The 22,504-nt window shown below is 46.1% G+C and overlaps 1 protein-coding gene across 1 annotated transcript in view; it reads left to right on the forward strand.

Annotated features, from left to right (window-relative positions):
• Positions 1-22,504, forward strand: part of Fbn1 (fibrillin 1) — a 232,064-nt gene that overhangs the window by 182,480 nt on the left and 27,080 nt on the right. The window contains exons 41-50 of the mRNA XM_021261460.2: positions 744-866; positions 1,473-1,631; positions 4,355-4,426; positions 8,073-8,198; positions 12,037-12,159; positions 15,560-15,685; positions 17,497-17,613; positions 18,424-18,552; positions 19,238-19,357; positions 21,747-21,872. Coding sequence (XP_021117119.1) covers positions 744-866; positions 1,473-1,631; positions 4,355-4,426; positions 8,073-8,198; positions 12,037-12,159; positions 15,560-15,685; positions 17,497-17,613; positions 18,424-18,552; positions 19,238-19,357; positions 21,747-21,872 — 1,221 coding nt within the window. The remainder of the gene's footprint in view (positions 1-743; positions 867-1,472; positions 1,632-4,354; positions 4,427-8,072; positions 8,199-12,036; positions 12,160-15,559; positions 15,686-17,496; positions 17,614-18,423; positions 18,553-19,237; positions 19,358-21,746; positions 21,873-22,504) is intronic.

Raw genomic sequence — 22,504 nt, forward strand, 5'->3', positions numbered from 1 at the left:
GCGGTGCATCTAGCTGAGCTTCTACAGAAGGCACGCTTTTGGCTTGATGACACAGTGATGGCCCTGCTCATCCTCTTCACTTAAAGACAGAGGATAGTGGCATGGACCAGGTGGGAGAGGTGGTTTTTATCTGCATACAGGAGTCACAGAGCCAGTGAGGCAAAAGAACCCCTTGCTGTCCCATCGGTTTATTATACACAGACAGTGACAACCTTGTTAAATATTAGTTAAGCCCCTCAGACTCACGGAATTGACCAAGAGCAGAGTCAATGCCTGTGGAATGGGGTGGTGGCGGGGCAGGGAAATACCTCTTCCATGTTGCCTTACCAGTGCAGATTCATGCAGCTGATTGTTGACGGCTTCAGGATGCATTGGACACTTCTATAGATTTTGTGAACACATGATGTCTATTGTTGTTATTCTGAAGAATCTCTGAGAATTACAACGAATGTCTCCACAGTTCCAACTCTGTATTCCATTGAGGATATTATGGACATATTTATTAGTGATTTGTGTCAGAAGGCAAGAGTTCCTTTCTAAAACCTGTTTTCCTGGAAAGGTACACATTTGCCCAGATCAAAAGCCCCAAAGAACTAACTAGACTTCCGCTTTTCTCATCCTGATTTCAAGGTCCCCTGTGGGATTTCTCCTGTGTCATCACGGCATATGTTGACACTACACACCGGGGCATTGCACAGAGTGACGGGTCTGTATTCACCAACCTCTTTCTGTTTGGATTCTAGACGTGAACGAATGTGAGACTCCTGGGATCTGTGGGCCAGGGACGTGCTACAACACCGTCGGCAACTACACCTGCATCTGCCCCCCAGACTACATGCAAGTGAATGGGGGAAATAACTGCATGGGTAAGCTCAGGCTCTTCCAGCTGGGCCTGTTCGGTTCTTGTCAGCAAGGTCCAGTCTCTCTGGGCCCGCAGTGCCCTGCTGCTCCTCAGGCTGGGCGCTGCCACTCTGTCCTGCCTCGGGGAGGGAGGCCTCTGCCCACCGTCTGCTTGGCATTCTTCACCGCCTTGTGTGGGAGGTGGGGAGTTTTCTTCACAATGTAATGTTGGAAAATCCCAAACAACAGTTTCATAGTCCTTCTTTTGTTTGACTTTCGGGCGTATCTTTATGTGATTATATTTACTGCACTGGCCCACAGTATTAAAACATCATGAGTCGGAAATAAGAGACTTGCTGCCAAAGAGCAGTGGGGAATTGTTACCAGGAGACTGGGTAGAGAGTCATGTAAAATTTATTAACATTGCAGCTACAGCATGACTTAGTCCTGTGGCACAGAATACCAGGGAATTCATTTCTCAAAGTCCTTTTCTTTCAGCAGCATAGTTAGCTAAAAAGTTGTGTCTGGAAACCTGTTCCTGCCTGTATCAAAGTCAAAAGAACTTGTTTTTGGCCCTGAAAGCTTGTGTGTTTCCCCCACGACATCACCGGTCCCTGTGTCCTTTGGTCCAGACATGAGAAGAAGCTTATGCTACAGAAACTACTACGCCGACAACCAGACCTGTGACGGAGAACTGCTGTTCAACATGACCAAGAAGATGTGCTGCTGTTCCTACAACATCGGCAGGGCCTGGAACAAGCCCTGCGAGCAATGTCCCATCCCGAGCACAGGTGAATCTTAATTTCACTGTCGCCAAAGTTACAGGTTGATAAATGACCCGTGAATCGCTGGGGGAGCAGGTCTCAGCAAAGGAAGAAATGGCTGCGTGGCGAATCTTCATTTTTAAACAATGACTCACAAAGGCAAATTTCAATTCACAGTTGACCTTGATCCTTCCAGCTCAGCCTTCCAGTTGAGTCCCAGATCAGGCTTTCTAATCGATGCCCTAATTCACAACCAGACCTGGAGACCCAGAGCCTCACAAAAGCATAAACATTGTTCTTGTCACCTCAGAGTTTGCCATAGAATGAAGACTGGAAGCACTAGGCATCCAGTACAGTAAATGAGTGAACCATAATTTTTTGCCTTTTTACTTACGTAAAATTAGACTTGCTCCTCCCCCACACACACACTCGGGGGCAGCCTCCAAAGATGTAAACGTAAAGTGAGAAGCATAAGGCAAATGGCAAACAAGAGTAAGAAAGTTATCCATGGAGCAAGGCAAGTACACAGAATGTCTGCCGGGGATTCGAGCTGGCCTGCCCGAGATGAGCAATGATTTTGGCTCCAAAGTTTCTAGCGGCTCATTTGGAAAGGGAGACAGGATCTAGTGTAAGTGTTCGGCAGCCGTAAAGCAAATGAAACACCAAAGGAAAGAGCAGCTTGTCTTAATGTTTCTTGACTGGAGAGAAGTTTCTTCTTACATTCTTATAGAAGGAAAGAGTTACACAATGTTATTTTTTAAATAGTTAAATTATATCCTTTAAATGAATGAAGCCAAACACTTCAGTGCAATGTTCCTATATCACATGGTGCACATTACATTTCAGAGACATTAAGAGGGCATTGTGAACCAATGTCATGACACAGGGTAAGGGAAATTGTCACGCCAGGTGTTGAAGGCATCCCTGTAGAACCTACCCTGTTCCACACAGTGATATGTAAAACATTAAATTTCATTCTACCTGGCCATGCACACAATTCAGTATTCTTTTTGAGGCAGATATACTATCCCATCCATTGTGTGCTCACGAAATAATATAATAAGCACCCCTTAGATTATGATTTACCTCTGCTTTGCAAAAGATTTCAAGAGCAGGGCAGACTACAGACTCCTGGGCCAAATCCGGCCCACCCTCCACGGAAGACCCACAGATAAATTTTAAATGGTTGCGGTAAAAAAAATCACGGTAATGTTTCCTGACACGAACGTTATATGAGCTTCAAATTTTGGTTCCATTAATAACATTTTATTAGAACACAGCCACACCAACTTACTTATGCATTATCTGCTGCTTTCATGGTAGTTTTGACAGAGACCATGCGACCTGCGAAATATTTACTGTCTGGCCCTTAAAGAAAAGGTCTGCCGACACCCGATCTTGAACAGTGCCTTCACAACTTCTTAACATGCATTCTCATCAGTGAGAAATCTGGAGGTTATACACACTCGGCATGCATGCTTACTTGTCAGAGTATATGTGCATATGTATGTGTGTGTGCATTCTCAATTATCTTGAAAATCACACTTATTATTTTTGTAAACTATGTATAACATATACACTAAATTCATTTTTAAATAGACCAGCAGAGAAGTCCTAGTGTTTCCTACTTTGTCCTAACAGCTCATGATACCTTTGCCTGGCAGATGCATTGGAGACCACAGTATGGACTAGCATTTACTTTCAGAAATGACTGTCGACTTTAAGAAGCTCTGTACCCTTAATATCAAATGCAAGCCCTCCTCTCCATGTTGAATTCTGTTCACAGCTAGCCTTGGCCTTCATTGGCTATTAAATCTGCCCTTATTTTGAGAGTCTGTGTAATTTTCCTAGATGACCAATGTCAGCTGGTGTGACACTTGTTAGAAGTAGAAACTTACAGATTAAGGGACAAAATATTAGAAGAAGAGCTTGTCATACTTTAGTTTTATATAGATACAGACATTTTAGAGACAAGGTCTTGCTGTGTTGCCTAGGCTGGCCCCTAACTCCTAGGCTCAAGTGATCCTCCTGCCTCAGCCTCCCAAGTAGCTGGGACTACAGGCACAAGCCACCTTACCTGGCTCATTCTACATTTTAATTAATATATTTCCAGAAACTTTTTACTAATTTTCACTGGGCCTTACCAGTAAGGCAGTGGCTACCTTGAGCTTCGATACTGTACTCTACTAGTCAGTCATGATCGGGAAGTACCAAATCTCACAGTCAGGGAACAACCAGTGGCATTTAGTTCATCTTATTATCAAGTGTGATGAATTCAGGCAAGGGACAGAGAAATTCATAGAAATACTCTATATACTAAGTGAAATAATCAGGTCTAAAAACTGAAATAGAGATGGAGGTTGCTCGGTCAGCCTTCGTCACTCATAGCTGTGTTGTTAAGTACTTGCTGAGGTCTCCCTCAGTCCACCCGGAAAGTGGCTCTGTGAGCCTTCCTCCAGCCCTACAGAGTTGCCCCCTTGCCAGTCCCTGGGTTCATTTCAGAACTGAACAAGAGCCAGATCCGCACCAGGTGATAGGCAGCTCGTAGCAACCGAAACCTGTGGTACAGGGACTCCTCCTACCCCATGGGCAGGTCTCAGGCTTTGTCTCAGGATCTGTAGGAGTTTCCAGACCTACTCCTTTGTTTTAAAGTCTTCCGATTACCACTACCTTTCCAGGATATGTAGAAAGTAATTTCTTTCCATTGATCCCTGCTCTTTACTGACTGCCCTTATGTTTCATTTTTGCAGACGAATTTGCCACCCTCTGTGGGAGCCAGCGGCCTGGGTTTGTCATTGACATTTACACTGGTTTGCCTGTTGGTGAGTAGTGGGCGCTGCCGGGACTTTCTGGTCTTGTCCTTGTATTAAAAAGGGAGCATGCACTGCTACTTTCTGTTTTCTCCTTTGCTTTTTTCTTAGAAGGAAAAACTGTTGACCAGTGCCTTTAGCTTTGTTGGAACACTGATTCTTAGCTCGACGCAGACACCCTTGCGGCTCCACCTCATTGGCAGCGTTCGTGGCTTGTGATTAAGGAGCTGGGAAACTTTTCACAAAATTGCAGTCAAGCTCAGCTGAACCCACCCTGGGCATCAACAAGGGGAGAGGTTCTGGGAGCAAGGCCAGTTGACATTTGGTTGAGTAAGAGGAGGTTAATGACTTTTCACACCAGTCCTTTCCTGCAGGACACAGCCTGACTTGCACATCAGTTTTATCTCACACCGGGTTTTCTCAGGTCATTTGCTTGGTGGATTTCACATGTGAGACAAAAGTCTGTTGTCTGAGGCCTCCTTCTCCTCTGGTAGCTGGGGTCCAGTTAGCAGATGCGAGATTCACCAGCACCGCACAGTGTTCAGCCAACAAAGGCAATGCCCTCCAAGTCTGAACAGTTGTGTCTGGTAGCAGACATCACCTTACTCCTAATAAGTAAACTGAAACCCCACATCAGGCTTTCCAGTGACCTTGTCTAAGAAAACAGGTCTCGGGCCCAGCAGTCAGGCTGGCTCTCCGGGTGCCAAAGCCATATGGCTCTGCCGTTGAGACAACGTCCAAAGAAACTTCATGGTTTGGAAAGAAAAACTGCTAGATGACGTTGGCATGAAACACCTGGCCCTCGCCACCTTGTTTTTCCCCTTCCTAAAACAGATCTTTTAATCTCCCTAGAATATGTGATGGGAAGATAAGTGGTCTCCATCAGGACTGGTCCTCCAGGAGGATGTGGCGTGCCCTGGGGCACGTTTTGCCTTCCGAGGCTGGCAGTGGGCAGTGACTTGGAGCACCATCGGTATCATCTGCTAGTAGAGCCGAGAAGGCCCCAGCTACCACGGAGGCCAAATGCCTTGCTTTCCGGTTGAGGAAACAGAGGCCCAGAGAGGGGAAGGGACTCGCCCAGGACCACCCAGCTAATGAATAACAGAGCTGGGACCAGAACCCAGTCCTGACTCATAGCTTGGTTCGCCTCTAGCTCTTGAAAACTGGAAACATGATATTTAGCAATATACTTATTGTTACCAAATTCCACCATGACAAAATATTTAGATGACTGAAAAACTTTGTTTTACTTAAGCTTTATCCTCTCCTTCTGAAAGGTCTTAGAATTGTTGGCATATAAAGTCCATTCATATGGGGCTAAATCTGTAGCATGTTTATTAATCTTGTCTTAAAATATAAACTTCTCCGAGTAGAAATTCAAATAAAATCCAGACAGGAAAAGAAGATAAAAATTTTTAATATGTCTTTTTGCTCGCTTATGCCTCATGATGGCAAAAGATTTGACTAAGCCTGTTGCTGTTTACCTTGGTGACTATGTCACTTAATTTAAAACAAATGAATATGAATACAATATTTCATATTTTAATCCACACTAAAAGAATGGCTTCTGAATTGTTTTTGTTTGCTGATACCACATTCTTGTGATGGTGTTCCACCTGGCCACTTAACCACATGAAGACAAAGGTGTGGAAAACCTAAAAACATAATTGCCTGTATTCAGAATTGCAGTGTACCCTCTGAGAGTCTAAGCTGGGTTTTTTTTTTCCATTAAGTATGTCAGTTTGCTTTCAAACAAAATTTGACCTTGAAAAAGAGGCCCTAAAATGTATCAATGGCCTGTTTGATTTCTCCTTTAGAACAAGATAGCTTTCCGGTGTGAGTCTGCTGATGCTGCAACAGCTCTCGCAGGCTGCACTGGAGGGAAGGACCATCTTTTCACAACTCTTGTGCAGAGAAAGGGGGAATCACAATGCACAGTGAATGTTTAAATTTAAAAATATATCACAGTGAGAGAAGCATCACCATTAGTCCCCTTCAAAATCCTCCCTCTCGCTTTGAACTTACCTTCTGCAGCAGCTCTGGAAATCCTCAGTCCTGAGTGTCTTTATGAGGAATGATCAAAAACGTGAATGCTGCTGCCGAGCGCCATCCAAAAAAAGGCAGGCTCATAAAAACATGACACTGGGTCCTCCTCCACCGTAGTCACTAGATCTGGCACTGTGAGACTCCTGGCTCTTCCCCAAAGTCACAATGACCATGAAAGGGAGATGTTTTGAATCAATTCAAGACATTGAGGCAGCCAGGACAGCATAACTAAAGACACTCACAAAAGACTCCAGAGCTGCTGTAGAAAGAGGCTAGAGCCAAGTGTGTTTGAGGTGAGGGGAGGGTTTTGAGGGGGACTTAGGGCAACGTGAACATGGTAATTTGAACATTGACTATATCCGTAGGCGCCCCTTCTAACCTGGCAGAGGCCAGGACTAGGTCAAGGCAGGATCTGAAGCACAGTGAGCTGGAGACCTGTGGCTGTGGGGCAGAACTTTACCTACCCACCCAGCCGAGGTGTGTTGTCCACCTCTGTCAGGCCTAATGGCCAGGCCCTCCAGAATGACAAGTCCTTTGTTAGCAGCTCTACAAAGATTGTGCATTGGCGATGTGAGAAAACATAAAGGAGGCAGGCCTGCCTGTTAGCAGGTGTGTAGCATCTAGCCCTACCTCTGCTCATATTGGCTGGGTGGCTTTTAGCAGGCCCCTCCTCTCCCCAGCCTCTCGGCACCACCTGAATGGTGAAGGTGGGTGCAGTCCCTTGCAGTGTCTAGAGAGTGGCTGTGAATAAATGCAGATTGCATGCTTGAGAAATATACTGGCCACACAGCCAGACATTAGGCCACGATTGCTATTAGGAGTGCTGTTGCCACTCTTATCTTAGAGGACACTTGAATGGCCTGGAGTTCAGGTAAGACAGGTGGGGCCAGCAAGCCAGATGAGGGGCAGGACCCTCCATGAGTCTCTGTAGTCAGCTCTACTTGCCTCCTACTTGAGTCCCAGTTTACGTTCACCAACCCGCTTCCAGACACTGGCTCTCAATTTAGCAAATTTAAACAGAGCACCGAGCATTTGTCCCACAGAGTGTGAAGGATTGGCACAATTGTGGTGTCGCAGGCAGACCTGCCCCTGGGCTCAGGAAGCACACTGTCAACGGCGACAATCCTCCGTGGTGCTGAGCCTGACCTCACACTCAGGCCCAGCCACCTGCCCGCACCTCATTACCTCCTTTCTGCAGACTTCGGAGGGAGGAAGGGGAGCTGAGTAGCATTGGGGAGATCCTCAACTTTGTACAGCTAGGAGCTACTTCTGTATCCACCGGGCACTGTGGCTCCACAGATGAGTGGAGTGCAGGGACTTCCAGGAGGAAATGGCCTCTTTCCTCCAAGAGTGTGTTGGGCAAAATGGAAACATGAGCTGGTGCAGGACAGAGAAGTTGGTGATCATGGGGTTGATGCCCTGAAACAAAACCAAGAAGACGGACACTTAATCCACAGAGATGCACATGTGTCGGAAGGGGGTGTAGTTGTTTCAATTCACTGTTCTTTGCTTTCTCCTACTTGCATGTCACCACCCCGACACACACACACTGCCACTCACACCCACTTTCAAGCCTGTCCTTGTCACTCAGACACGGCTGCTGTGTCCCTAGATATCGATGAGTGCCGGGAGATCCCAGGGGTCTGTGAAAATGGCGTGTGCATCAACATGGTTGGCAGCTTCCGATGTGAGTGCCCCGTGGGATTCTTCTACAACGACAAGCTGCTGGTTTGTGAAGGTGAGCCGGGCTGGGACGGTGTCATAGCCAGAAGGAGCCGATGGAGGAGCTCCTTGGCCTCAGACTCGCCAGATTGCACAACAGGGAAATTCCCGAAATGCACCAAGCTCTAGAAAGAGTGAAGGGCATGGCATAGAGCCACATGGCATTTCATGCAAAAAAAAAAAAAAAAAAAAAAAATCAGTAGAGCCTGGGGGAAAAAGCAGGTTGTGCGTTGCAAGACCCCTTCCCCTGCTTCCCCCGACGCATGATGTATTAGGTTTTCTGGCCCATAGAAAAGCTCTGGCTTCCTGGGTGTGTCACACGCACCGCTTTGGATCACGTTGTTTGAGCGCAGGTGTGAGTGTACAGTCCTCTTCAGCTGACTCGCAAAGTTGGCGTTCTGTCCCAGAGACTTGGCGACTCCCAGTGAAAACAAGGTGAATGCAAATATCCCACATGCATGAGAGACTTCAAAATGGCAAGAACAGCAAATTCGATTTTATGTGAACAGTGTGGTGTGCCTGTAAATTGGTGCTTTTTTTCCATTTTTGTATTACCTCGCATTGCCATGTATACATACCCTGATTCTGAGCATTCCTTATAACACTTGATACTTTTTCCTGTGTCTGGGGAAGAAGTGTCCTTTCACATCTTAGTAAAAGGGTTGCTCCTGGGTGTTAAATATGTCTTGTGCCCTAGGATAACTGGAATGATTTTATATTTAATACTTGAACTTTGGGCCTCTAGCAGAATTTTGTGCAAAACAGAAAGGGATATCACCCCTGAGAGCTTGTATTATAGCATGCGGGTCAATGTTTTAATGTTACAAAGGCCTTTTTATCTAAACCCGGGGCAACTTATATACCACAGCAGTGACAGTCCATTAGTAACCACACCCTTGCTGAGCTTTCTTACCAGGCTTTTGATGATCTGCAGCCAAGTGGGCACGTGTCCCTTGCCCTGAGTTCCATGTGGGTTGTGGGAATGGGGTGATAGCCATGCACAGCCTCTCTATGGAGCCAGTCGAGCCAGACCCTGGCTCCCATCCCAGGCTAAGGAAGGCATCTGGGACCGTGTGCCTGCAGAGGAGGCATGGCTGTGGGAGAGGAGAGGGGACTCCGTGGGAGATGATCTCATAGATGGGGGTACTGGCGTCCCCAGCCACACTCTTCCCTAGGCACCTGGCTCGGAGCCCGCTGCCTTCTCATTACATCTCCCTGCTCTTCCATTCTGAGGCCTCTTGAAGCATGACCCAGGCAGCCCCGTGCCATATCTATTTGCTAAGGCAGCAGCCCTTGACCAGACCATGGGCAAGGCCAAACGTGAGCATCAGTCGCCCTAGACCTTGTCCCATGCATGATGTTAAAAGTGTGCAGCTGTCAGCATCACACGTAGCAGGCACTGATGTGACCAAGTAAGTGCTCCAGCTTTCAGCTTCCATTTCCCAAAATACTCATCTTCAAGGTGAGTGTTTAATCAAGCTCAGCCGCTTCCCAACACACTCTTGCCTCTCAAAATCAGAAAATGAAGGTTGATTGAATACAGGCCTTGGCAGCACTGAAATTGGGATGGAGTCTGGGAATGGTTTAGGGAGCTCCCGCAGGGCCACCATCTGCAGGTATGTGAGTGGTCAGATCTCAGGCTGTGCATTGCAGAAGCGCTTGTCCAGGACACCACTGGGCCTCTCTGATGGTCTAGTGGACTCTCAGAGGACTTTACACTCCTCCTGAAGAGCAGGGCAGCCTAGTGGCTGTGGTGGTGCTGGTCCATCATAGCAAGACAGGCATAGTGTTTGCTGTTCTGATGTCTGCTGCATGCAAAGTCTCGGTCCACCCACCTCAGACAGACTCTGCCACTCGATGGCACTGGTGTTGACGGTCCTCATGTGTCCTGTCGCAGCAGCCCTTGCCCGAGAGGCGTCTGATGATGGATCTGCCACTCCCTTGTGTGGATGTCTTTGGCTAAGCCAACTTCCACCTAACAACCCAGACCTGGTGCTGGGGCTGCCCCCACCTGCATTCCAGGCTGTCCCTTTAGTAAGCACAGGTAGCTGGACTGCTCCAGGGTCTAGCCTGGACTCCGCAGTCACTTTGTGATGCTGTGAATTTGACCACATTAGGTGCCTATTCTTTTCTTTTCAAGTAAGCAAACAACCTCCTGAGCAGTCAGTGCTCTGGAGCACTCTGCATCCACTGCGTTCTCATCTGTGATGCTGAGAGTTAGGCTGGTCTCAGCCGTTTCATGTGCAGTCTCCCATGCTAGGTTTCTTTGTCCAGACTGCCTTAGGGCAGTAATTGAAGCAGGAGTCTCTACAGCCCTGCAGCTCAAAGCACTGCACCAGGCAGGCACACCTGCACTACCTGGGACTCTCAGGTCTTTGCCAGGCTTTGGAGTTGGAATCTGCCCTTACCAAGCTGCCAGGGGATCCAAGTAGACGTTAAGGTTTGAGATGCACCACTCTACAAACCTCACCACCTTTCACACAAAAGCAACCCTACTGAATCCTAAAATCCAGGGCTTGGAGTAAGTACAGACTTGCCAGGATGTTAGTCCATACCCATATCAAGTCCTGGCCCTGCCAGCCAAGTTTCATGACTGCCTGTGGCTCTGGATGTTCACTCCAGGGCTCCGTGCACACCCGACACAATATACACTACGCCCAAGATACCCCAGCCCCAAATGACCTTTTTAAGAGATATGAGCATCATGAGAATCCGTGTAGAGTCACAATCAAGGAGCTGCCTTTATGAAAAACATGACTGAAGTGGAAAATTCAGATAATGGGTTTTCACTCTTCCACGCGCTCTGCTTTTTAAGATAGACTATTTTCTAGAGCAGTTTTAGGTTCCCAGCAAAATTGAGTGGAAGGCACCGAGATTTCCTGTGAGCCCCCAGGCCCACACGGCACTTGGTAATGAACCTGCACTGAGATCTCCTCACCTTAGGTCTGGGTTGCAGTCGGGCTCCCCGCTGCTGTTGGACATTGTGTGGGTTTGGACACGTGTGTGATGCCATGGGCCCAGCTTGATAGCACTGTAGGGTCACCTTGTCGTTGTTGGACCTTTCCCATGCACTACCTGCTCATTCCCCCTTCTCCCCAGCTCCTGGGCACCATACATCTTTTGACTTCTCCATAGTTTCATCGTTTCCATGGTATCCTGAGGTGCAAGTCTTTTCATATCGGCTTCTTTCCCTTAGTACTATGCATTGAAGTTTCTTCCATGTCTTTTCACGGCTCGATGGCTCATTTCATTTCAGAAATGTAGAACATTCATTTATATTCCATTGTCCGGATGTATCACAGTTTATTTATCATGCATTGAAGAATGTCTTGCTTGTTTTCAAGGTCTGGCAATTATGAATAAGGCTGCTGCAAACTTCCACACTGTCTTTCCAGTAGAGCGGATCAAAACCAAGAAATAAAAACTGGTTTTAAAAATTGTATTAGTCCACGTTTGCAGTATATGGTGATCGCATCCATTGTGAGAGCCTCGCATGCTCATCGCATCTTAGCTCGTTTCATTTCTCCTTCTCCTCCGCTGTCTCCCTCCATCTTGCAGCCCCCTTTCATTTGCGAAACATCTATCTCCTTCTTCTTACTATCGGTCTCAGTTTGCTCTTTAAATGATTTATATTTCAGAGAAGAAATGTGCACTATTTAAGCTTGTGTGTCTAATTTTAAAAATGTGGTGTTTATGCACAGTGGAGCACCACTTTGCTAGTAAAGAAGGATAAATTTGAGTCACTTATAGCTAAATAATGCACCCGGAGACCGTAAAGCTAAGTGAAAAGTCTGTTTTAATCTGACAGACTTCTTTGACTCAACCCCCAAAACTGAATTTTCTTCTGCTTGCAGACATTGACGAGTGTCAGAATGGCCCGCTGTGCCAGCGCAACGCGGAGTGCATCAACACGGCCGGCAGCTACCGCTGTGACTGCAAGCCTGGCTACCGCCTCACCTCCACGGGGCAGTGCAATGGTACGTCGGGCCCCACGAGATGCGTCCACCCAGAGGCCATCAGCCTCAACTCCCGCACTGGCATTACTTTGAGACACTGAGGCTGAAGAATACACGAGTTAAGGTTCAGAATTGGCAGGCTCGCGTAACTACGTTGGAAAGAGGAAAATTGCTAAAATGTCTAAACACCTCATTTTTCTCCCTCTTTATCAGTGAGGTGTTTGCAAAACAAGAAGGAGGTCACTTGCATAAATAGACTTCCTATTTGCCTGCTTGCTGCCCTACCTGCAGGGACCCACCCTCCACGCACGCACGCTCACGCACAGGCACGCTCCTCTAACCAGCGTTGTGGCCAGATTACGTTTTTACTTCCGCACAATCCCCGAAGGCAGATGAGGTTCCCCCGCTGATCTAGACAGTGAAGCTCACTTGAGCAGGGCCAGATCAACCCAAGTAAATGAGGCAAAGACCACCAGCAACCTCTCTGACCTTCTCAGACATCTCACAGACTACACATCACCCTCCAAAGACAGCAGATGTTCATTGTTTTTATTAACATGAAGGCACTGTGGGTAAATGAGAAACCGTGTCCCCTGAAAGTTAGATTTCTTTTCTTGTTCACTTTTGTCGAGGATGTGGTAGAAATAAGAAGGGTGGTGTGTTGTCAACCTAAATAGATGGTAAAATTCTTCAGTATTTGCTGACGTCTTATAGCCAGTGCCGTGACCATTAAAACACTGGTGTTTCAACCCAGAAGCAGAATAATAGCTCGGAATGATTTTCTTGTAAGTTTTAAAGTAATTGTAAAGCATTGCACACTTAGCAGAGTGGTTGGGAAGAATGTGTTATTCTGCTTGCAGTTCATTTCCAGTGAATTTCCTGGATATTTCATGCACTTGTGAATGAAACAACTCCAGGGAACATAGTCAGATTTTCCTTGGATTTCCTGGCCTGCCCATGATTAAGTGGTAGGAAATGTGTGGCTTTCTGCAGGCTATTTTGCATTGTTTTATGAGACCTTGCTGGGAAGAGGGTGTATGGCAGAAGAAAAAAATAATTCCTTTGAGAATCAAGACCTGTTTTGTTGAGTTTAAAGGAACGTGTGCAAGTGTTTAGCATTTTGTCAACAGAGCTGTTGTTATCCACTTATTAAAAATACAAGACAGGAAAAGTGGGGACCTCTCTGATATGAACCACAATGCCCCCAGGGAAACTTGGCATTCACCCCACTTCCCTGCATTTTACTCCTGATTTATATTTCTTTGGAGCTGGGTGAGATAATTCCAATCAAAATAAAGAACTGCCAATTATATAGGATGTGGCATTTCACACTTGGGCATGAAGGAGGACTGAGCCATTTAGAGATCAACACAAGACCTGCAGCCAGAGCGGCTTAAGCACTTTTGTATTTTCTTGCAGAACATGGACACACATGAAACACACTTGTGGCTGCCAGCATGAGTTTTGTGGGTGTTCATTTTGAGCCCAAAGCTCAGTTCCCCCATTCACTGAAATCCTCAGGAAAAAGGGAATGCACTTGAGTTTTGCAGTTCTTCAGCCTCTGGAGTTGAAGACTTCATTCTGGAAATGTCTTCAGTTACATCCTACTTTTAAAATATTTTAAAATATCTTCAAATGCTGTTGTATACTGGGCAGTTTTTCAGGCATGTTGCAAAGTATTCCCCTCTGCCTGCATTTAAAATGAAAAGAACTAAAACTCTGTCTCCATTGTAGGATTTTTATTTGAATTCGTAAGTACATTGCTTCCAACCCCTGAAGCACAGCTGGCCTTAGCCCTTTCGTTGTTGCTGGAGATCTGAGAGAACAGCCTTAGTGTGAGCCCAGGATGCCAGTGTGGCCAGGAGCTGGGGAGCAGGTTCAGTCCTGACTGAAATGTGGTGCCCGGCTGACCACAGCACTTCCTCGGCGCCTCCTCTCTCCTTGCTGACTGTTTGGGTTTTCTGCACCCCAGGGCCCTGTCCAGGTCTCCCCTCGAAATCTCAGACATAATCTGCTGGGAATTCAAATCCCAGTGCTGAGAGAAACCTAGTTTTCTGGTGTGGAGACGAAGTGAGAGCCTCACAAGAAAGTTCTCTAGAATGGTGGCTTTCGGTTTCTCCAGTAGAACCTCTGAGTATGCCACATTTAATCTCTCTGTTTCTTTAAACTATGGTGAAGGAGGGCAGTAAAAGAGAGAACCTTCCGAATTGAGGATCCCTTTCTAAGAAGAGCCTTCATGCTCTCTGTTTCCTTGTGGGACCCCGACATGAGACAGACCTGGCCTTGCACACTCCCAGAGCTGGTCACCTCCTTCACTGAAATTGGGAAACAGTTTCCTCTGCCCACCTGGGAAAGCAATTTGCTTGTTTTAAATTCGTTTTCTCCAGTAGGAATACTATTTGCCCTGTTCATGCATCCGGGGCTTTGGAAGAGAGTGGGACTGCTCAGCTCTGGTGGGAGCTGCACTGGTGAAGAAGGAGGTGTCTGGACAGCCGGTTACTTACTCTGTGGAGCAATCAGGGCCCATTCCTGACTGCTGTGTGCCCGGTAGAGAAAACAGTCTGGGTTTCCAACTAAGAGCAGGATGTGGTGTGGACTTGTGGCATCGACTGCAAAGATAACACTCTGTTTTCCTTTGTGACCAGAGGAAAATCAGGATAGAACAAAACCCATCAAATGGCATTTATTCACAACAGTCTGGAGAGCTTTAAAAAATTAGAGGCATAAGTGGGTGTGGAATTATGTCACTTTTGAATTCTTGCGTTAAACTCTGCCCCTCAAATAATCAGATTTCAGGAGAGCAATAGAGACTCAGGTGATCCTCAGTGTAGTTTAGAGGGGAAACCAAATGAGGAGGCTTCCCTGGAATGACTCTGAAGAAAAAAAAAGAAACACCCTGAAGGTTGTCCGCTCTGAAAGGAGCCATTGTGTGTGGGCCTGAAGAGCTGATAAGACGGTTCGAAAGTTGTAGGAATAAGACCAGAAAGTGAGGTGAAGCGTGAACTTGGGTCAGTGTGGGCTGTCCCTTAAGAAAGTCTTAATCTTAGCGACCGGATTTGTTTGGCTTTGATATAACTTTCTGGCAGAAGTGTCAGCGACTTGCAACCCAAATCTCACCTAGAATTAGCGCTGAAATTAACTCTGAAGTTGGAGGCACCATATAGGCAAATAATCTCTCCTTTTATCTCTGAATTTCTCCTCTTTCAAAGCATGACTGCCCCTATTTTTCATTGTTTCATGTGTTGTTAAAATACTCCGAAACTAAGTGTTAACCCATTGGAGACAAAAATAAACACACCGCAGGTATCCGCTTCCCTGGTTTAGAGCTAGGATTAATCCTGAGAACGATGCCCAGAGCTAAGTTATTCCGTGAGATTTTGTCTTTTAAAAAGTCTCCACTAAAGGCTTTTTGGGTTTTCAGATCGCAACGAATGCCAAGAAATCCCCAACATCTGCAGCCATGGGCAGTGTATTGACACTGTGGGGAGCTTTTATTGCCTTTGCCACACTGGCTTCAAAACAAATCCTGATCAAACCATGTGTCTGGGTGAGTATGTGATTATCATTGCGTTGTGTTCTTCATTTCTTATTGGAAAGTTCATTTGCACCTGAATGTGTATGAAAAATAATACTGAGTCTTTCAGGAGTTATTTTGCTGTTTACAGAATAAAAACTGACAGATGTACAGGAGTAACATCCTGTTTAATCTGGCAGTCTGAACATTTCAAACCTCTTTCTTGATATGCCTTAGACTGTCAGTGTAGGAAAAACTTTTTTTTTTTGGAGCTGGGAATCGAACCTAGGACCTCTCTCATACGAGGCAAGTGTTTTGCCACTGTACACACCTGCAGCCCTAGAGAAATCCTTACCTAAAGGATAAATTGAGAAAGATTTGAAGACAAAACTTAATTTTTATTAATGCTAATAACCTTTATTTTTATATTTATGTGGGTTCACATTATTGGAACAGTATTCAGCTTTTGAGTGTGAATGAGCAATTTTTAAAGAAAGGTCTGTGGCTTGAATCAGATCCTCAAAGGCAAATTTACAAATCCTACCAAGGCCAAAAATAGAGAAGAAAAAAGAAGGCAACATTTTTCTAGGGTAAAAAGGGCTCAAGCTTTGACAACTCTTCCTTGGGTTCAGTTCTGTCAGAATGCCGACTTAGCAGAAACTCCGAATGTGGAATCAGTGCCTTTCTCGTTTGCCCTCCTTTCTTTTTCTACTTGAAAGCAGCATGCAGTGAGTCCTTCAGGGACTTTAAGAACACAGCTGGAAGAGAGCAGTCAGGACAGTAATGTTGAAACTGCTTGCTTTGGGCTATAACTGGGTTCCCTCAGCAGGGAACATTGCAGAAGTTCTGTCTTCTCCACACCGTCAGGAATTTTCAGTTACAGGAGCATTCCTAGTCCAGCTCATCCCGGGCGGTAACCCCTGCACAGCGAGGAGATGCCACATGGTATTTTTTCTGTTGCCCACCTGAACTTCCAGGAGCTCTGTAACAAAAACAGAAGCTTAACTAAGAGCTTTCCCAGTTTGTCTGGGGACAACTCGGGAAAGCAGCTCTTGATTCTGCGCCAGCAGAGCGCAGTCAGGAGAGTCCCCTTGGAGTCAGCGGTGCCCCCTGATGCAGGATCACAGATAATTCCTCTTTGAAAGGAGAGCCCACTCTCCAAAGAAAGCTGTCCACCTCCTTTCTTTCCTGTCTCCTCCTCGGCATAATGGATGCCTTCTCTTTGTATGAGGCGCAAAAACATTTACGATGCCAGGATAGCTTTACACAATAGCCGCAGAGGAGAGTTACAGATCAATAAAGAAGGACACTAATAAAGCGAGAGTGCAGCGGAGGAGGCCAGCTAAGGGCTGCCCCATGGGGAGCTCAGGCATCCCTGGAGGGGGTCATGCGTTTTAGGGGTGATTGGGAGACAGCGCAAGCTGTCTGGGAAGGCAGGTTAGCTACAGAGCCAGGTGATTTTCTTGCTGCTGGCCAAGTCATGCCAGGTGAGTCACTGCTTTTTGGTAAATTGGAGTGAGAATCCTACAAGATGGAGAGTGACAAAGATGGCAACAAGTCAAGGACCTGCTGCCCACAGAATTTTTTCCACTTTCCAGTGAAAATATTTGAGAAAAGTGGTAAGGGTGGAGAATTCTAGAAGGAAACAGAGTGAGCTAATCCTTGTCCAGTCCTCATGTCCTCTGCTTGCCCTTGGTCATATGGCCAGGACCCAGGCTGCCACTCAGGGAGGTTCTTGGCCTCCGTGGGAACCTGCACCCCAAAGCGCCCTTTCCCTTCAGCACCTGCATGTGCCCGCGTCATTCCCCGTCACCATGTGCCCCTGTGGCTTTCCTTCCTACCAGACATAAACGAGTGCGAACGAGATGCCTGCGGGAACGGGACCTGCAGAAACACCATCGGCTCCTTCAACTGCCGCTGCAACCATGGCTTCATCCTCTCGCACAACAACGACTGCATCGGTGCGTGTGCCGGCGGGTGCCCCAAGAGCAAGTCTGCTCCCCGATTCTTTGGCAGCAGTGTCCTCCACCGCGGGCCTGGTTTTGTTTCTCTTTTTAAATATTTGCCATCCTAGGCAGAACAGTTGGTTACAAGACTTGTCAAGGGTGATGTGCTTGCTCGCCAATGTCAGACATAGTAATTCCATCCCTTACTTTTTCTGAAATGCTCCTTAACAGCGATCATTTTTATCTCTCCTTTTCTGTGGGTTAAATAAATATCAGAACAAATGGAATTGATAAAGTGTTAGGATATACGAAAGCGATTCTTAAAATAGAAATCACAGGATGCAGGAATTACGTGGCTTTATTGTCTAGATGTTTCTCTGAAGCCTCTCTTAAAAGAAATTACTGAATCCTAAAATTCCCTTAATGAAACATGCCAGGGAACAGTCATGAACTAAACATTGTACAGAGCTGGAAACTAATTTTATATACTTCTGCCTGCAAGAACACTAAAGAATGCCTTCAGCTGAGTTGTGCATTAGGAGCCCAGTTTTAGCTTTTAAAAATAAACCCTGAAGGAAGGTCAAGGTGGAAGTGATATAAAATTCTAATGTGCATCACCAACCTCCAATATAATAATGAAATCTTGCTGCGGTTGAAGGTGCGTGAACCAGATGCCCTTGGTACAAACCTGAGCTCATTCTAATGTTTCCCATTTGGGGGCCTTTGGGGGCCGAGGCCAAAGGCCCCTGGAATCCACAGAAGTCCAGCTGGGACCTTGGTATTTTCTTGGGAATATATCCAAGGTAATTTGTTTTTGGGGGGCAGACGTTGATGAGTGTGCAACCGGAAATGGGAACCTGTGCAGAAACGGCCAGTGCGTCAACACCGTGGGCTCCTTCCAGTGCCGGTGCAATGGCGGCTACGAGATCGCCCCCGACGGCAGGACCTGCGTGGGTGAGTGTGGGCTCCCCAGGACTGGGCACAGAGCCGGACCCTGCCGCTCTGGCCCCTCCTTCCAGAGAATCAGAGCAGAATCACACTAGTCTTCCCTGTAAGGCCCTTGTTTGTGTTTTCATTTTAAAAAAATATAGCCAGGCATGGTGACAAATCCCTGTAATGCCAGCACTCAGGAGGCTGAGGCAGGAAGATCACCGAGTTCTTCCGGGCTATATAGTGAGTTGAAGGCCAGCTTAAACTACACAGTACGAGCCTGTCTCAAAAAACAAAACACACACACACTCTCCATATATCACTTTTTTTCTTACTTTAAAAAATCAAGTCACTGTATTCACAGAAAATGGTAATTGTTAAATTTCTTGTGATTATCTTTCTTATGTTTTTACTCAAACTGCGTTTGTAGTCAGCTCATGTAATCCTGTAAGTGGCTTACACTCTTCGCATACTTTGACCTTTCACGAGATATATTTTGCCAGAAACACTTACTTTGTGGCAGGTCGTTATACTGCACACTTAGGGAAACTGAGAAGGCTTGCTTTTTATTGAGTTATTTATGTGGAATTTTGTGGACATTCGTGAGCTTTAGGTGCTCGAATTAATTCCAGTCTCTCTGCATTTGAGTTGCTGGATGGAACTCACCCTAGTGGGAACTTCTTCCTTCTTTTTCCCCTTTTCTTCGCAGATATCAACGAATGTCTCCTAGAGCCTAGAAAATGCGCCCCTGGCACCTGCCAGAACCTGGACGGGTCCTACCGCTGCATCTGCCCGCCGGGGTACAGCCTGCAGAATGACAAGTGCGAAGGTAGGGCCAGGAGGGTGGCCCGGGGTCAGTGCCCCACGGTTTCCACAGCCAGAGTTTCTGCAGGGCATCTTCCTGCGGAACACTTAATGTAAAAAGGCTGGGGTCACAGAATAGGACTTAGGGCCTCATCTTCCGGCAGACAGGAACGGGTCATGCTTAGGCTGACGTCTGGTTACTTTTCTGTGTCACGCAGCTGCTCATGTCCCTGACCCTGTCCCACTGTGCTTTCTAGAGCTTGTGAAAGTGCTGTAGGCCCACCGCCAGCATTCCTGTTACCTGCACTTAAGCGGCAGTGGGCTAAAGTGAAAATAACCCTGAATCCAGTTAAAACAAAGAACACACTCAGGCTCGGATGAAAGCGTTCACTTAATATGTATGTGTGTGTTGTCTTCACCTACAGAGTGGTGGAAATACAGCCCTGGGCGGTGTTATAGGATTGCTTCCCCTTCCTTAATCCCAACGAGTACATCACAGCATAAAGTGAAGAATGTGAATTGCAAATACTTGATAAATAAATAGGTTTGAATGGATTTTCACAAAGTCACCTCCTTCATGCCCCTGCTTTGAGCAGGTCTGTCTGTCACCCCCAGCAAGTGAAAATTTGCCCTACTGCTAATATTGTCAAAGACTGGCTGTATTTATTCCATGATTAATGATGCATAATTCCCTTAAAATAAACAGACTGGAGATGTATAGAAAGAGAAATGATTTCCCAAATGGTCAATTAATAGGCCCATTCTATAATATTTATCCTTATTATTAAGAAACTGAAAAAAAAACTAACACCTACAGGATAATATTTACTATAATAAAAAGAGTCAGTCTGGTATGATGGCACACATCTGTAATTCCAGCTCTCTGGGAGGCTGAGGCAGGAGGATTCCAAGTTTGAGCCCAGCCTGGGCAATTTAGTAAGACCTTATCGCAAAATTTAAAAATAAATAAAAGGGGCTGAGAATGTAGTACAATATGAAGGCAGAGTGTTAAAATACACAGTACTGAAAAAAAAATAAAAAGAATCCTAGCAACAATGACAAAAACAATCAAGAAAAATAATTAAGCTTTTTTACAAAAGTTAATTTTTCTTTTAAGAATGTACGGGTGGAGGGAGTGTGGGAATGGAGTAATTTAATCAGGAACAGCTCAAGTTCATTAATAAATCTCAAGGGACATAGCACAGTTGTAAGTATAACCTCGTAACATGGAATAACAAGGAGGCTGATTTTGCGTTGTACAAGAAGCTGATCACTTTGCATTGCACATTTCTAGAATATCAGTTGTGTGGTTCATTTCTGCATGGAGTTCATTTCTGAACTTTTCATTAGGTGGGTCATTTGGGAATAAATCTGTGTCATGCAAATACATTTTGATGTGGGTGGAACTCTTTGCAAAACATGTGAAACAAGGGATCCTGTGATAAAAGAGATACTTAGTACTTGGTTAGGAAAAACTATTTCTGCACAATAGCATGGCTCAGAATTAAGACTCGCTGCTTTCTTCATTATAAATTGCTGCTGAGTTTCTTGAAATAGAGTGGCCATACTTTTCCTAAAGGTAGAGTGATCATGTAATTTATTGGCCAAACCAAGACAATTTTGAAAATGAAAAAGGGTTCTGTTAGTCACGAAGTCATATTGACATGCAGAGCCAGAAACTGGGACTCTCTGGGCGAAGTAGGACATTCGGTCCCCGAGCCATTGAGATTCCACCACGGGCCACGGAGCAAAGATGAATGACGCATGAAGGAAAATGTGTCCCCTTCAGAGTGTGTTACCTCCTGTTATCTGGGTGATGAAAACCACAGCGTGTCCAGCAAGATATTCTTGTGTCCTCAGCAAAATTACATGCCAACCCTTCAGGAGTTCACTTCCATGATAACCTTCGGTGCCTGTTATGTGGGACTGCGCCTGTTCTTATGAATATTAGTGTCCTTGTGAAATGCTTCAGGGCTACCGCATAGGATATTGGTAAAAACCCTGTGGATGGGTGTAGGGAAATCAGTTTGGTTCAGAGGCCCACGTCTCACACTGAGATCAGCCTCAGAATTTCTGCTTCCTGATCGCTGGTAAACTGGGAGCCTGGAGCTTCTGGCTCCTTCCTGGCCTAAGGTGGTATGAAATGATTCCTGCTTTTCTATTCAGCCAAGCAGCTCTTCCCAGGAAAGGGAAATTTGTCATCGCACCTCTGAGAAGGTGCTAGCAGATTTCCATGTTTACATCAAGCCCTGTCAGATGCAGTATTTAAAAATCATAGCTAGAAGTGCCACTCGCAGCGTCATGCCATAGGAAAGCAGCTCCATTCTTGGAAGAGTTTGAAACTCAGCTTCATTCAGGGCCAGGCGGTGTCCGCATTGCGCTCCGACTTTGTCTGACTCATGTCATTCTTGTAGATATCGATGAGTGTGTGGAGGAGCCTGAAATCTGTGCCCTGGGCACCTGCAGCAACACCGAGGGCAGCTTCCGCTGTCTGTGTCCGGAAGGGTTCTCCCTGTCGTCCACCGGAAGGCGGTGCCAAGGTAACAGTGTCCTCCTTCGGGTGATTGCATGTTTTAAACCAGGCGACAGTCTGGTCTTTGTGAGCAGGAAGGTGGAGAGAGGTCATTCACTAGGAGGCCAATGATCACCATATGTCAGCAGGTTCGTTTTTACTTTGCAGGTTAAAAGTGCATCCATCACGTTATGGTTGCTTACACAGGTGTCGTGACACTGAAATCTCTCTCTCCCCCGAGAACACAGATGCTCATGGCGGTCGGTGGGGGTCACCATGTGGCCCCGCAGAGCCAAAGCCTGGCGACATTGCCTGGCTCTGAGCACAAACCTGAACCTTCAGATAGAAAAAGAGCAAATGATCCCATCGCCCCAGGATAAAATGCCCGTCCCATACACCACAGATTCTGGAAGAAAACAGAAAGAGAAGTTTAATGTGGTCAGGGTTATTTCGGGGCCACCACTCATTCTCAGGATCAACGCTTGTCAGCTGTTTCAGTGCAGTTTCAAGGGGTGGCCAAGTTGGCTTTCAAATAAAAAAATCACAGCCTAAACTTCAGTGTAACCCAATGTGTACCTAAGTCTTAGCGAGCTGTGTAGACTTTTCTAAACAATATAAATTTCAACTGGCTGTCCGCTTATGCAAATTTGTTTAATGAAT

This window comes from Heterocephalus glaber, unplaced genomic scaffold (genome assembly GCF_053883595.1).
Source record: "Heterocephalus glaber isolate CG9 unplaced genomic scaffold, H.glaber_assembly_v1.0 deba00000122, whole genome shotgun sequence".
Taxonomy (NCBI): domain Eukaryota; kingdom Metazoa; phylum Chordata; class Mammalia; order Rodentia; family Bathyergidae; genus Heterocephalus; species Heterocephalus glaber.